The sequence below is a fragment of the Sceloporus occidentalis genome, unplaced genomic scaffold, assembly GCF_023333645.1.
Source record: "Sceloporus occidentalis isolate IW3139 unplaced genomic scaffold, rSceOcc1.0.p SCAF_47, whole genome shotgun sequence".
NCBI classification, from domain to species: Eukaryota; Metazoa; Chordata; class Lepidosauria; order Squamata; family Phrynosomatidae; genus Sceloporus; species Sceloporus occidentalis.
This window is the reverse complement of record NW_028317027.1, coordinates 6,237,783-6,255,264: the sequence shown is the minus strand read 5'-3', so window position 1 is coordinate 6,255,264 and position 17,482 is coordinate 6,237,783. Positions and strand designations below refer to the sequence as shown.

Sequence of the window (17,482 nt, the reverse complement as noted above, 5' to 3'; positions counted from 1 at the left end):
AGTTCCGATATCTGATGTCTTGTGCTGTCTTTTTGTAACATTTTAAATGTCTATGCCGGGGCCGAAAAATTATCATACCTGCACCGCGATGCTTTAATGAGACATTTTCCTAGAAAACCAAATATAGCTCCCACATCCTGTAGTCATGAAAATAAAACTAATTTGCTCTGTCAGATATTTCTCACTATTTGCTTTCATCAGGATGATTAACAACAGGTGCAGAGTTTAAGAGTCACAACATGAAATTTGATTTTCATATTACAATCCACAGTATGCATATTTACAGAATTATATTATTGGTGTTTACAGAATATAATTCCTGATTTACAAAGTTAGGTCATGCTGCTGCTTTACTAGAAACTCAAAGTAACTTATTGACAGTGCTAATAAACTCCTAACATTGGCCATTTCTGCATGTGTTTTGTATAAATATATGATATTATCTTAATGCAGAAATTCAGCTTTTTTACCTTCTGAATAGTTTATCTTCATGAAGACACCTAAGTGAATCTATGATTAGTGTAGAGCCCTGCATGGGATGGCTTTTTTAACCCCGCTCCTGCTGATTTTTTGCCCAATCCCGCCTGCTCCCGCAATGTGGGTGTTCCACTCCTGCCCGCTCCCGCTACATTTGTGGCCAATCCCGCCCGCTCCCGCCATATTTGTGGCCAATCACGCCCACCTCGTTACCTAAACTGCAGATTTCCCGCATAGTCCCGCAAGGCTGCCCTCGAGTTGCTCCCTCACAGCGTCTCTTCTCTTGCTCCACCCAGGAACAAGGTGGAGTCACGGGAAGTAACTTCACATCACGTGACTCTGTGTTGTTCCTGGGCGGAGAAAGAGAGGAGACACTGTAAGGGAGCAGCAAGAAGGCAGCCTTGCGGGACTGCGCGGGATTACCGGGACCCGCAGATACAGTGCCTGACCACCCGCAGCACCAGCAAGACCGATCGTGCCCGCAAGTTTTTTGGCGGGTCCCGCCTCCCAATGCAGTCCTCTAGATTAGTGTCATATTCTGGCATAAGCATAGGGCCACAGGTCCAGAGGGACAGCAAGATCAGACCGCCCATGTGCAGCTGCACAATGGGCAGGTTACAAGAGACATCTCTGATTTCCTTAACCGGTCTGGTTTATTATGGAAGATTGTTCCGGACTGTTACAGACTTCATTAAAAAACGATGCGTATATGAGGGTGACCTCGGAGGGGGTGGCTAGGGATGCAGCCCTCAGTCAGTCATTTTTTGATAGAATAGCACATGAGGCAGAATGACCAGATTTCAGGAAAAAATGGTTTTTGAAATAGCAAAACGCAGAAAAAAAAGCAAAAAAACATAAATACATTGGGTGTTTCTAAACTCAGGGCAAATAGTAGAATCTATTTAGCATTAGTTTTTCAGACGAGTAAAAGATTTTTCAAATAAAAGTGAGAAAAAGTCCTTTTTTAACATAAAATCACCATATTTTATCTTTTTTTTATAGTAAATTAGTTGATATGATAAAAAATGGTATCTAAAGAAAGCCCTGCTTGTCCTGGGAAAAAAACAATATATATATATATATATATATATATATATATATATATATATATATATATATAAAGTGTGTGGGTGCACAAAATGAGAAAATTACAGCTTAACAGCTAAACTGAAAAATGTTAAAAGAGCCTTTGTCCCAAAGTGTACTACGAAACAGAAACAGTCTTGCCATGAAGGGGTTAATGGGTTTGAAGACATCTTATGTCAACTGCAAGAGGTTGGTTTGATTATGTACTCTAAGTAATACAATACATCTGCACATTGCATGTCTCTTCTCCTGAATCAGTTATGTGGGTGAGGATGTGACATCAAAGGACCTTCTGGTCATACAACACCTCATCTTCTCCATTGTTTATTGATGATGCTACATGCCTGATTAGCACCTCATACATTGGCATATTAAATGCTCAATAAACTGGATATTTTTGGGGGTGATTAATAGCTTAGACAGCTTGGCCCAACTGTCAAAACAGGAGGCCTTAAGTGGCAGGCTTATCGCTTATTGAGCGACTGAGCTCTCCAACTCAATGGGTTAGTTGGGGAGACCTATCTCGTTTATGTTTTCGTACTGCTTAGTTCTGTAATTACCCAGAACAGTTTCTTAGTATACCTTAACCGGGGCATTCTTCAGAAGTAGACAACCAGGATATGTCCCAGCACTCAGCACAATAGATGCACAGTGGGGAGAAGTCGCTACTCGGGGTAGTTGCTAGGGGCTATTCCTAGGGCAGCAATGCCATAAGTACACCAACGCTGTGTGTATGTATATCTTGGTAGAGCCATGCAAAGATATCAAGTCACCAGATTGTGCCAGAAAATTCACGAATCCCAATTCTATCAAAACCGAAGCACTATCTAACAAGGCACAGAACATTAGTTTAAGACATCACTGCAAATAACTGCCTGTTACATGTAATTGTTTGCTTGATATGTGATGTATGGTACAATTATGAACTGTATGATTTATATATTAAAGCCATCTTTAAAAGTGATTTCCATTTAATGAATCCAGGGCTCTGCCGTGTTATTAAATAAAAACAGCTTTATTAGGTCATTGTATTGATTTCCTTTAAATCTGCAGTGATTAATGCAGCTAGCCTTATCTAGTCCTTCTGTGTAAACTTAACATAACCAATCATGATACTTTTTACCTCTGGGACATAAACTGTTGTCTGCTGTACCTCGGCCAAAATTGTAATTGAAAGATTTGTCCAAGTGGTAAAATACTTCAGTGTGAAAAATAATCTTTGCAAAATTTGTTTTTGGAAATTCCATATAATTAATTACTATTCCCAAAAATAAACTTACTGCCCAGGGTGTACCAATTCGTTAAAGCAGGTCTAGTGCTTGCCAGTCAGGCGCATCCATCCTCATTATATCCAATATGGTTTTGAAACGGAAATCCAAGCCTCTTTGGTCGTAACATATTTATTTTAGCTATTGTTATGAAAAAGCTTTCTGCTGTCAAACGTGTTTTCTGAACATTGGGTGAAAAGCTCTCTGCTCCCCGGGTAAAGATTTCTTCATATTGAGTATATTTGTACTTGGGTACCACAACTGGTGTAAATAATACTATTTCTGGCTTATAAAGAAAGTACCAACAATACTTTTATTAAATACATTATTATATATTTAATCAGTTATCTTCACAGCGCAAGATGAAAATGCACCATAACATTTATTAGACCTTTCCATTTACCAATAAAGTTGTCATAGTTAATTTTGCCTACAACTTAAAGGGATGTTTGGCAACCTTAATGCGAAAGAAACAGGGAAAATATATTGAATATTAAAGCAAAAAAATTGTACATTTTCGATTGAGTTTATTAGAATAATCAACAGGTTTTTTTTGTTATTGTAACACAATATCGCTACCAAACTACAAACAGTTTCTTGGTGCATTCAGGAATAGCAAAGCTCAATGCATTTAAAAGACAGTGCTTTGGATTATTATTCAGAAAACGTGAATTCCCGAGAGATAAATTGCTCCCATCCCTCTTTACTGCATCAAAAAAGACTTTCAAATATTCCTTAGTATCGTGAGTGCCTTTACTTTGGCAAGTGTTCTGTAGTATAGTAAATGGCTTTGCTTTTCCAGTTATAGATCTGAAACAACAGCAAGCGTTGCTTGCCTCTGCAGTGATCAGTGTGGTGGCTTTGCCCTTTCAGCTCTCGCTTGTCAGTGATGGCTTCCCTGCAGAGTACATACCTTTTATCTTCCTGTTATCTTGAAAACTGTGTTTGGATCTTCGAATTGTCTCTAATGATATTCATGGACTTATCTCCCTGGTAGATAGCGGAAATTCTGTGTTTCTTTAATAACATCGTTTGCATGAGGTTCAGAAATGTAATCAGCCAGGAGTTTGAGTAGGGTCATGACACGGGCTATTCAGATGGGGAGATTTATGACATTATGATGTATGGAGTTTTAATCGTGTGCATATAATACATGTTCCTAAAGGACATTTGAAATCATATTAGAAAATGTTTTGTCAGGATATAATTTCAATTGTCTTTTAACAGCGTTAAGAAAATCTAAAGGAACACTGACAGCTCTATAATAAATATGGGTCAAGATTAGTTGTATGAAAATAATTTATTTTTTTTTAAATACAATACTGTACGGTAAGTCAGCGGTGACAAAAATGTGGTTCCAATAAAGTTCCTTTATCTGGAGACCTGGATGTTGCCATTGTTGTCTGCCATGTGATATTTTGGGTGACATTCCCTGTATCACCACATTTTTTTAACCCCTTAAGGACAATGGGTGGTCCCTAAACCCATTGAAAACAATGCATTTTGTCATTAAGGGGTTAATAAAGCATGAAGTATGTAAGTAATACTTTATTTTAAATCTCTTTAAATGTACCTTCCTGTTTATTTAACACCAATACTCACGTACCCCTGACCCTCTACTAGGGACACATTAGTATATTAACTTAACAGCAATATCATCATCATATAAAAAAATTAGGAGTGTCGCTGAATGATATTTGAGCATCCAGTTGGTGCTTTTCTTACCGGAGAATCCCAACTTAAATCCCTGCTGGCTTTATTCAGAATACCTTCTGACAGTTAATGGTTTTCTTATGGAATGTTAGTTAAAACTATTTGATTGCTACCATTAGGATGTGAGTTCAATACCATTTATATGATGGGATATTAAAAGGTTTACATGTGTAGAGTCTCCAAATCAATTCAGTTTTAAGGTTTCCAGAATCCAACGTGTGGCCATTTTCTGCTGATACCCTGGAGTATGTACGGACGCATCAGATTGCACCTCAAGATGATCGGATACAAAAACTGTTGGGGAAATCTGAGCACCTCTCGATACATACTGTTTTCCGTAAATCAGGCATCTTAAAAGTAAATAAGTTCTCTTGAACTTTTTTCTACCATCTGCAGTCACCTGTTGGTAGCTGGGGAAGCAGGCAGGAAATTTGTTCATACTGAGAAAATGGATAATCCTCAGCTGTACCTTAGAAATGTCAGCTATCTTAAGTTAAATACTGCAGGCATTGCGTCTGATTTTTGTCCTTTCATGCTGAGTGACAAAGAATCCTTTAATTAGTAAACAAAATTAAACAAAAATACCAAATTTACCATATTAACCCGAATGTAAGCCTCACTTTTCCTTAAAATTATTTAAACCTCTCCACCAAATTTACTGTAAATCATATTTTCAGTTCGAAATGCATCCACATTAAAGAGCGCAGCATATAGTCAGTAGCAACCTATATTTGGGCCGATAAGGTACTCAAATCTTACATTTTCAACAAACACATTTTCTTGGTTCCTAAGCAGGTAGGATAACAGTAATTTGTGTCTGGGACTTGTGTGATTTTTTTTTTTATATCTTTTAAATAAAATATTTGGCATACATGAAATGGTATTAATAGCCAACATTCTTCAGACTACAAGTGACATTAAAAAAATATAAAAAGTCTTCCAGCTACAAAAATGTCATCTTTTTAAAGTGAATGTATATTTTACACTTCAAGACCACAGAAACTCCAGATATATTGACTGTAAATCAGCATCAGTCTAAAATGGATTTATACGTCCATGCAGCCAAATGTGTGAAATAAGATGCAAAGTCTTTTAAAGGCTTTTATGTATAAAAAATGTAGAATGATTGTATCATTGCAAGATGCAAAATGCGTTTGCAGAAAAATAATATTTCAACAGAATCATTAAAATCGTCGGCTGCGCGAAGAAAACGAGATATCATGACACCTCGGCCTTTTATTGTCCACTTCTGAGAAATGTCATGAAGCCAAACATTAAAATAAAACAGGCTTAGAACTTTCAATGAAGCATTCTTGAAGAAAAAAAAAAAGATGCAACAAAAAAGTTAAGGTTTATTTCATGCTTGTGAAATAGAGCATGCAATTTTGTTTTTGTCTCCATATCTTAAAGGGATACATTTCAGCCCTAATATGCACTTTAATGAATATGATAGCAGAGTGTAACCATGTAATTTACTTTTTTGGTTTATTTATGTGCCCCACCCCCAGCGCCTTTTCCTTGTCGGAGATGTGTTCAGCTGAACAGGAGCTATAAGAAAAAACCTCATGGTGGCGCACCCTACCAGGTCGACCCCCGAGGCAGCTGCTTTGTTTTACTATATGGTAGAGTCAACCCTGGAATCATTCACATCATTAGCAGAAAAAATTTCTTTGTGTAATGAACTTTTTGCATAATCTAACCCATAAAATAAAGTTATAAACTGTCATTGTTTGTAAGACCAGCTATAGGTTTTATGCATCAACATGCGCATTCTGTAATAGTCAAATGTTCTTAGGTGGCAGCAGTACTTTTAATCTTGAAAGATCCCATTTTTTTTATAAACAGTCAAGAACAACATTTAAACGTATAAAGTTTGATATCTATGTTAAGTGAAGTAAAGTCAAATAAAATGTTTAATATAGTTTTTATATCTTATAAATGGTGCAAGAGCTGCTCGTGTTTTCAGTGTTTCTTCACCATCTACTTCATGCTCCCCTCCTTCCAGTGATTCTGCATCCACGTTATCTGCAATCTCATCCACACACGTAACCATTGCATTCTTTTCTTGTGTTGGGCTTTGTTCTCCTGGTTCTGTAGTAGTTCAGAGGAATTTCCTGTTCCTCCTGGACAGGTGTCCACCCGCTTCTTCAATGAAAGAGCGGAAGACTACTTTCTGGAAGCAAATGCCACTCCTCCAACTTCCATCTCGTTATGATGGTGTTGGTTGCATGCGTATTAGTTGCCAAATGTCCTGTTCCAGAAGCTCCTTGGTTCCTCCCTCACATAACAATTCAGGCTTATAGAAACAAACTAAAAAATATTGGAGTGCTAAGAAAATAACAGAACTGGCTGAATGGATTAGCAGCATGGTTTCTGCAAGGAAACCAGGCAAGCTGCGGATCTGCATTGATTATAACGACCTAAACAAAGCACTTAAACGCATACACCATCCAATGCCCACTATAGAGAAGACATTTTACCAAGCCTTTACCAAAATTGTGTTCCTAGGGGTTTATTTTCTCTGTAGCTGTGGAAGGCATATCCTGCTGTAAATCCTGCCGTCAATACCCCAATGACGAAATATTCTTACCAACATGTTATCGGGCTATTTTCACAGAAAAGTCCTTGTCTCTACAATAAACAAATCACAGGGACAGCCTTTTCATCCCTGGCTCAGCTATTGTAACAGGTATGCTTTAGAAAAAAACTGGAAAATACCTTAAAAGCTCTCAGGCTTTGGAAAAAAGATGGTGGGATAACATGTCATGGTAAAAATCATGGTAAATCATAGTATTCCGAGATTCTTAAAAATATGGTGCATTTGCTGTCGTCAAATGCTTTTTAAAGGGACAATCGAATGTCCCATACAGTAACACCAACAGAGAATGCATGTAAAGTACTTTTCCTACTAGGTTATTTGGAGTCATATTGTAAAGATCATGTCTATGCATTCATGTGTTCTACAGCAGCCTAGTATTTAGCTAAATATGTGTTAACCATGACTAATACCATCTAGGAATACATTATTATTATCTGGCTTTCATACTGATTACACTTAATATGTTATATGACTGATAATGCTATTTGTTGAAAACCAGGGATGGGGCTGGACTTCAGCCCCGAAGTCTTATAAAGAGTAAGAAGGTTCTCCACAAATGCTTTATGTAGGGTTGAAGATGAAAATCAGTTAAAAAAAAGATGCAGGGGTGGTAAAGGAAGGCAAAATATAATACAATTTGATTACTACTATACAGATCCTCAGAAATTACTTTGACTGCATCTGAAAACCTATAGAGGTTTAATTCATTTAGCATTGAACATTCAAATGACCTTAAATAATTGTAAGTTCATGTAAGCTAGTGTTAACTCTTTAAGAATGAAAACAGTTTGCATGAGATTTATTAAACTTGAGATTTCCTCCATGAACATCCATACAGCATTCCTGTAAGATAATTTTATGATGCACATTGTGCATGCATTGCCAAATGTGTTTGGCTCCAACGTTCCAGAATAAAACCCCCTAGCTTTAACTATGGGATGCTTTGATGTTTTAGTACCTTTGGCTAAAAGACTTTCTGTTCTTGGGTTTGAGCTTTGTTTTTGCCCTCACTTTAGCTTGTTTGTCTGTACTTTGCTTGTGTTCTCTTTACCTTGGCTTTTCAGACTTGATACCTGGTAATTACCTACTTACAGAAACCTCTCCTCATCCTTACAGTAATATGGGTAAAATGCAGTATATAAAATTGGTATATAATAAGAACGATGATCCTGGCCCATTAGTTATGCAAATAATTTAACAAATAGAAAGTTAAGTTACAGAGGATTGTTAGTAGGACAGAAACCCAGGAGACCCCACATGATCACAGCTGGCATAACTATGTATGTTGCCAATAGGATTTGTCAATCCAATTATTTTGCCAGTTGACATCTTCTTTTACAGAAAGTGTCTATTAAAATGCTTATAAAGGTGAAAGTGCTGTGCACAGTTTTAATGCCCAAATGCCTGCATTTACTTTAAGACAACCCAAAAGGCCATCGTTACAGGGAAGAACTGATTCTGTGAACTGGTATAGTTCCTTTTCTGTATAGTCTGTAATGTACCCGGTAAAAAATCCCACTTAGAAGTAGCTTCCATTACACAGAAAATTGGATGTGCAGTTAGCCTAACAAGAGAGATGTTATACATAAAGACATACATTTATTCTCCAGAAGTGGTTTATTTCCTCTACTATCCAGAGATCGTGCCTTATATCTGCATCTAATTGATGACATTTTAGGCACACTGGAGTGAAGGAGGAAACTCATTTTCTCTATATTAAAGAGGCGGTATATGTTCTGCTAGCGGTTTTAACATGCCCATCTGTAATAACCGGTCCTAGTATATTACCTCTTTGTCAGTATTCTTGGCTGAAGTGATCTATCGTTGGTGTTAAGAAAGACAAATCTTACACTTGACATTTTCTTTTATACACTAACATTTATTCTTGGACAGTAGAGTGATTATTAATTTACTAATTTGAAGCCATGTGTTTGTATAATAATGTCATAGTCATTTATAAACTACACAAGGCTAGTTTGTTATAGAGCTAAGTTAGTTTTTGTATTCCATTTTAGATAAAGAATAATCTAAAGTGTGTAAGAAAAGTTCTGAGGCCCTAAGTAGGATGTAGTTTTAATTGTATGTGTCCACATGTCCTCTAATGAGTAAATTATTTGGCACATTTAGAAAAAACATATTGCTCTTTCTTTTAGTAGAGGGGTATCCAACCAATCCATATGAAAAGCATGAAACAATATGTTTTGAGTAATGCATAGGTGAGTTTGTCTCTTTCCCCACCTCCCAGCAATGTGCTGTGCAGGAGATGTGCTTAGCCAAACACATCTCCTGACGTGATATACCTATAGACCAAAAACGATTCAAACTAATTTTTTGTTTTTCATCCATTTGTTTTGGGACTTTTCTCATTTAACAATGAGATGCGTTGTCACTCACCCTCGCTCACACCCTCTCATGCTGTCTCACACTCTCTCGTGCTCTCTCACAATCTCACTCACTTTCGCACACTCTCATTCACTCACTCTCATTCACTCACTCTCACACACTCTCTCTTACCCAGGGTTCCTGGAGCACTTCCGCAAAAGGGCACACCTCTCCCACGGAGGAATGGGGTAGAGGCTGTCCTTGTAATGAGCACGGCTCTGCTCTGTTGTGGAACTATTCCAAGAGGCCAGAATAATGCATACTGATCCACGGAGAATGCTTTTCTGCACCTTTCTCCGCAAATTTGAATGCTCCACGAGGCCTAGTTAATGGAGCTGATACTGGGAAAGAAGAGCCAAGGGAAGAAGTGGGGCTGAGAACTTGAGTGAGTGAGAGCACGAATGAGAATGTGAAAGAGCATCAAGTGAGTGAAAAAGCAAAAAAACACAAACATAAAATTCAGAGGTCTCTTCTTCAATTTTGTTTGTTTCATTGGGCTCTCTCCCTGTTTTCTCACAATTGGCAAATTTTGTTAAAATTTAAAATCTGTAGTAATCTGAATGCACAAGTCCAATACTTACCACCAGTCAACCTCAGCTCTGGCTTGGTGAACACTTTGGAGGAGTCTAATGAGACCCCCATGTGCATGTGTGGAAAGTGCTTGCAATGATTTCAGTTGGAGCACTTTCCTGTCACAAATGGCTACTTGTTCAGGGGCAGCCTGGGGCACTTAGGCTGTGAATTTAGGCTACATATATAGACATAATGAAGTTGGTAGGTAATTACCTACCACCTTGTTTGTCTTCAGCAGCTTAGTCAAGTAAGCTCCATTTGTGCTTTGTTGAAGTGCAATGGGTAGTTTGCAATACGTCAATTTCCGTCTTCAAGATGAGCACATCTTTTGTTTAGTTTTGATTCTCAGCTAGCAAAATAAAGCAAGAAATCATTTTTGAAACAGCTTGCACTGCTTGCAGATGTGTAGGCACATTGTCAGCGGTACATTATAATAAAATAATATATTGTCATGAGCTTGAGATGTGACTCTCATCTAAATAAAAGTGTCTACTTGCCTTGTGCTATATTATCAACAGAGACATTTGTTTTGAAATGCATTTTGTCTATCACAAATCTGAACTGAGTTGAATCGAAAACAGGAGAGTAGAAAGTGAAACACAACTCTGTTGCAGGGTTCTTCTGTATAATTAAAGATACTCTCATAAATTGTTCTAGGCAATTACAAGGCTTCCCCGAGGAGAGGTTCCCTTCTGAGAAATGATTGCTACAGGTAAAAGTTAAGAAAAGCTGCATATACACACAATATGTAGGTTTATAAGTGTTGGCAAACACAGTAATCATTTTATATTTCTGGCTACCAGACCATTATGGGCCCTATTTACAGGAAGGTAAACATAAATGGTGATTTTTCTCACATTATCAAAAAAAACCTGTAATAAAATAATAACATAAGCGTTTCTCAATTAAAGGATGACAAAGATAGTTGTAGCGTCTCGTGCCCTGGAATCTATCTACTCTATATAAATTCTGTTTTAGATGTTCTTTTTGCATTTAACCTCATGTAAAGTTCTGTTTTAAGCCATGAACCCAAGAATGAATCTGTCAGGTAGCTTTAAAAATGTTGTCTTATTCACCATAGCAACCAGTTTTCTTCCTGACTTAACCATTCTATTGTTTTCTATGGTGGTAGGACATCTTTTAAAAGTTTTATCAGGCTTACTCTGTGTATATAATCGGGTAATAACCCCAATTTAATGCCTTTTTAATCAGCATATGTCTCCCAATGATTAATAAGGCATTTCTGTATTCATCAGACTACAGCGGTAATGCCACACATTAAATGTAAAATAGTTAAAACGCTTGAGTGACATCAGGCAGCTGCGAGTTGCCATAGCAACTGTTAAAGCCCATCCATTCTATCGTAAAAAAAAAAGAAATATCACATCGTTTTATATCAGCCAGGATCAAAATATGGGACTATTTTAGGTGGGATTGTTCTCATGATTGCATACAATAAAATTTAAATGATAGTTAAATAATAGCTATTATTTAAAAAAAAAATCATTTAATGCATTTTTTTATTAATAAAAATACATAGCTATTTCCAGTATGTATGACAGATCGTCACACATCTTTTTTTTCTATATCTCCATGGAAATTACAGTTTCCAAACTTGCGTTGAGAGATGTGACCTATTTTTATTGTTCTATGTGTAACTTTCTCCAGTGAATCAAACGGGCATGGAAAGTGCAACAAAGCCCGACAGAATTAGGCAACTACAAAGGTTCAGTTATTGCACAAAGACCCCATTCAGAGTGTGGGCAGAGTGGAATGCCAGTCGGCCTGTTGAAGAATGTTTTTCTGGCAGCCCCTGGCACACTTAAATCAGAGAGTGGGGGCCATGGTCTGCAGTGTTTCTGAAGTCTGCTAAGTATTAACCCATTGCAGTTTGATCCCAATACATGGAGCACAATAGCTTGTAGATCCAGCACCACTTGGCCATCACAGTTGAAGAGGTTAAGTAGTGTTTTTGCCCTTTTTTTCCTATATAGATAAGTTCATCCTACACATGACCAGAATTTACTGCAATTACAACATAGCTGTTGTCTCTTATGTCAAAGCAAGTGTTGAGAAATATTTTGGAGAACATAATGTAGGAGAAGTTTTGATTTCAGCTCATTTCTGCACAGAGAGCCTCAAATAGATTATGCCTTAACCAAGCCATACAGCTGATGTTGCGGTCCTCAAAGCTTTAAAAATGCTGCACAGGAAGAAATACAAAGTACAGGTCAGAACGCTGGGAATGACAAAGACTTTCTTTAAACCAACAGCATCTTCGTAACCTTGGCCAAATAGCCCAGTGTGGGCTGCATCCTTTAACACTATCTCTCTGGGTGTCTGAGGTATTGGGCAACGAGATGCTCTTGTACTCAAAGGGTTAAACCAATGCTGGGCTTTAAATGTTTTATGTTAACGTCTTTAAGACATAGATGTTTATACATGTGAATATTTAAATTATGTTCTGGATGATACTGGAGACTGGAAAATGTTAAAGTAGGAATGGGCAATATTGTGTTTAAATAGATATATGGAATCGAGTATATGTGTAATTTTTTAACTTGCTTATAAGCCTATCCTAGTTGTATAGCATTGTAACAATTATTGGCACACATTGTTTTGGAAAAGGGAAGTAAAAACTAACAAAATTTAAACTGACAATACACAAAATGGGCAATAACTAACACATGGAGAAGAGGGCCCTGCTGGTACAGGCTTACAATCTATTAATATATATATCATAGTGTGTTCATATTGCTTGTTTTGAAGAAGTTAAATTTTTTACAGTTCTTAAACAAATGTTTATTTTATATAGTGGGTTAACCTATACATATTGGAAAATATTTTTTTCTTATTAAACAAATACTTATCGTGTACTAGCTGCCTTATGGTTTACAGAGAATGTTAATGCCAAGTACTCCATTTGTACTCTATTTTTTGGCATTTATTTAAGAACTACTATTGAGTCTATAAGAGCTGTTCCTTTACCTAATGAGCTAGAAATGTATACCCCATAAATATCCTGAGTAAAGTGATTCCCCCCACACCTAGACAAGCATAGTTGGGCAGTAGGTGGCATATGGATAAGGTGGACACTCTGGAAGTGGATTTTCCAGGTTGCACATTTGGCCCACATGGCACTTCCACTGAAAAACTACTTAGGCTGCCTTATATTGATATGTTCTACAGCCCTGATGGTTTTATAGTCAGTATTGTTATCAAACTAACATGACATTCACCATTGTATTAATAATGCCTCAACTAAATGTGTTCCTAGGTAGAATAGGAAATAAGAGTTATTAAGTAGGACTTGTCAGGAAACATTATTTGGTATTGGTTATGAATCACCTGCATACAATACTATTTGATGGGATCATCTTGGCACCTGGCAATGATAATGTGTGTGAGGTTTTTATTTATCTACTACTTAAATGGACATGCTAGACATCATATGTAGCTTAATGTATATATTAGCAGAGTGGTTTCTTTTTGATGACGTGAGTCTACAACTAAGAGCTAAGGTTGTGGTCTCCATTCTCAAATCATACTACACAATATTTTGGAATAACTGGTCAGTGGCATAACGCACAATGCTAAACTGAACCTCATCTTTATTGAGTGAAGCCCTACCAAACATTTAGCGACAACCATTTATTTTTCTCTGACCATTAGTGAGGGCCATTCATGTATAGTTGTATAGATTTTTGGCTTGGGCAATGGAGGTAGTAGGAGAATATTAGGATGGGATCAGCAGACTGCCCACCCTCCCCATTATTAGGTAAGGAAACTTTTTCAAATTTTGGAACACTCCTACAACAGGTCATTTGCAGTGGGAAGACAAAGTCACTAAAACAGCTGTAATTTTGTATATTTACAAATCAATTATCAATTAAGAGCTAACTGATGGACTTTACAGTTTACAGTATAATAAAAAGCGTGTACAATAAGTGCAGTTATTTAAGTATAGTAGTGTAGGCATCAGCATGAATACATTGGGAAAGGAGGTCATTGTCCCATAGATGTTAGTCTTAGACTTTCCCCATGCCATGATTTTGCATGCATTATATTTTATATTATTTGTATTTTTTTAAATTCTACCTCCTTTTAATCACATAAAAATTACTCCTCTGCTATACATATCTCCAATCATTTTATAATTAGACACTAATGCAAGTGCAGATATAGTAAAATAGTTTGTACCATAGTTGATGGGCCTGAGGTATGCTGACAAATATCACAATTGTTCGTATCGATAAACACAAATGACAGTAGTAGCAGAGCCATGCCAGAATAGTAGTCACGTGGCCTAGGGACCCCTCTGTTACTAGTGCTTAGTTCTAGCAGTTCTACTGGAAAATAAGGCTTGTAAGAACATGATTTACTACTTGGGAACTGTGCAGTCGTAGTATATAGATGTTTCTGATTTCCTGTTAGCAAACCATAGTTCAAGTTGGTCCAGCCTTGTCAATTAAGTCACTATTTGAGTAGAGCTATTTATTTATAATACAATTATTTCTGTAATTATCACGTTGCAAATTAATTATTCTTTAAGCCACTTTACCAGCACGGGGGCTTTGTATGAGGCCAAGAAGTAATTCATTTCAGACATTCATGGATTTTTATAGAAAAGAGATGAGAAACGGTGCCATAAACTGCTCTAATTCATTTTTTAGTAAGTATAAATGATTTGTCACATGAGTCATGCATTTGTGGTATATTTCTGATTTAAGTTATAGTGTGTGTTTTCCTTCTGGTTACAGGAACTACAGGGGGAGATTGATGGACACACAGAAGTATTTCATTCCCTCGATGAAAATGGGCAGAAAATGCTTAAATCATTGGAGGGATCAGAAGATGGAGTCCTATTGCAAAAAAGACTTGATAGCATGACTATCAGATGGAATGAGCTCAGGAAAAAATCCCTTAATATCAGGTATCTAATATCCTAATATCAGAAATACTATTTCAGATACAGTAAACTAGAAATATGATATTGCTTTTACAGACATTTACATATATCAACATCTTAACAGTGAGGCATCTAAAGATATGGAATTCACATTATAGTAAGGTTTTTTTTTCAATATAGACGACACCTGATGATAACTAATTGAAGTATAATAGATTGCAAGCTTTGGAGACCTAGATATTATTATTGGCTTAAGTTAGCCAATAAAGGCATCTTCTTAATCAAATTTTCTTATTATATTTATAACTGTGATTATGAAAAGCAACCTATTTTGTGTTTATATTTTTTGACAAAAAATGGAATTAAGTACCTAAAACATGGTTAAAAAGATAATTTATTTGTGGAAAGCCCATTAAAATGTGTGTTTCTCAATGAAGTGTTTCTATCCTTTGTGTTTCAACTATAACGGAATACCATTATATAATAAAATAGGCAGCCACCTGCTGGAAGCTCTATAGGGGACACCTGCCAGGCACTTCTAAACCCTTAAACTCTGAGAGCCTAAGCCTAGATGAAGCTTTAAGCCACATATGAACTGCCTTTCCCAAAGTTCCAAAGAACCTCAGCTCCCCTGTTAACACTTACACAGTGAGTGCTGTTTAGAAATCCTTGCTAGATAACAATGTTGTCACAATAATGACTGGCCATACCAGGGTAGGTGGAATAGAGAAGGACATCCTTTGCTATTTCTCCAGAAAGGAAAAGAGGTAATTAGGAAGTGCTGCCAACCTAAATTTACCCTGCTGGTGCTGTATGCCCCTTTGGGCCAATGCCTTCCTGTTGCAGGTACCCTTACCAAGAAGGGGTCAGCATTTATGCCTCCTCTTCCCCATGAAGACAAGTGGAAGTTTCGTTGGTGCCCATGCATCTTTTTTTACTAATTGAATAGTAGCCACTACCAGCCATATGAACAACCTAAGTTGTTTGGCATAGTCCCTCCCAGAGTCTTTTTCATATCAGGTGTAGCAGATGCCAATGGCATCCTCCTCTTTAGCGCTATAATAATGAGCCATGGACCCTTCATTAGAATTGCCGTTTGGGGACTGCCACGGAGTAGTTATCAAATATTTTCTTGCATGGATTGTGCGTTGCTGGTGACACATTTAGGAGAGGTTAGTACTCATGATAGTTTATCCTTTTAAGTTTCCCTTTACTGTCTGTTTGATGCGTTTTTTTATGTTTTCCCTTACCGATTTATTCTCAACATCTTTTTGAGTCAGATTTAGTAGATTCTGGCATAAAGCAGATACAATAAAACATAACTGATGGAATGTTTGATCATTATTCCCACAGTGGCATTCAAAAATGATTAAAATGCAAGTAAATGTCCCTGGTGTCATTGTGCTGGAAAATAGTACGGACTGTTTCACATGTGATGTCATATTTTATTAAGATGTATATGCCTTCATGTCCAAATGAAGATGCCAATTTGAGATAACTGGATTTATATATTGAATTATATAACACTGATGAAAGTGATTTAAAAAAAATAATTGTTTTGTGTTCGTTTGAAATGACCTTGCCACTTTTTTCTTGTTTTATCAATATTTAAATAGAATTTTAACATTTGAAGTTTTAAATACTTATATTACATTTACAGAAATGATTAAAATAGTATTGAAAAATATTCATCATGCTGGAATTCCCTATAGTATTGTATACATACTTTCAACTTCTGACTGGAATAAGACACTGAATACAAATTTCTATTTGTTCATATAATAATTCAAGTTTCAAGGACTACATTTCATAATGCTAATACACGTGTCCTTCCCTTCGTATTTTTTTTTTTGCTCCTCTTTAGATTTTTCCTCATACTCTGTCTGTTCGTAGCTTTGGTTTTCAACGTACAGCTGTATGTTTTCCGTACCTATTTATGATGGGCTTATGTTATGGTTTGGCATGTATGCCTAATGCACGGCCTAGTTCAGGACTCAACAAACCCCATGCCTAAAGTGACCAGGCCGACAAGGAATTGCATCCTTGCATCCTGTTGGCCCAACGAACCAGATCTATACACAGCAACTGGCTCCAGACATAGCCGGTTTGTGCGTCCAACAATTGGCTTTTTCCTTCTGTAAGGGGAACCAGGCTACCCGATTAATTCCTGTGTCGTTGCCAGGCTTTCCTCTATGCTAGCAGGCTACAGTTCAGTATTTGTGTTGATGTTGCAGAGGATGGGAATCAAAGGAGATTTTTTAAACGGATAAACAGAGGGACTTACGTGGAAAGAACCAAAAATATCTTGGCAAACCCTTTGGCTGAGGATAAGGCGGCTCATGGGAAAATTGCTTCCCCTAGGAGAAGTGCCTACTTTCCCCATGTTATTCAATGGCGATCATCAAAGGCAGCAGGTTGCATCCTTTATTATATGCTACCGTCCGATGCTGGGGCACCTTTCCACCTGCTGGGCAC

General features: G+C 37.0%; 1 protein-coding gene across 1 annotated transcript in view; it reads left to right on the top strand.

The window, feature by feature from the left end:
* LOC149289279 (dystrophin-like) overlaps positions 1-17,482 on the top strand; it is an 874,963-nt gene that overhangs the window by 632,008 nt on the left and 225,473 nt on the right. Inside the window, 1 exon segment of the mRNA XM_089490922.1 lies at positions 14,859-15,031. Coding sequence (XP_089347048.1) covers positions 14,859-15,031 — 173 coding nt within the window.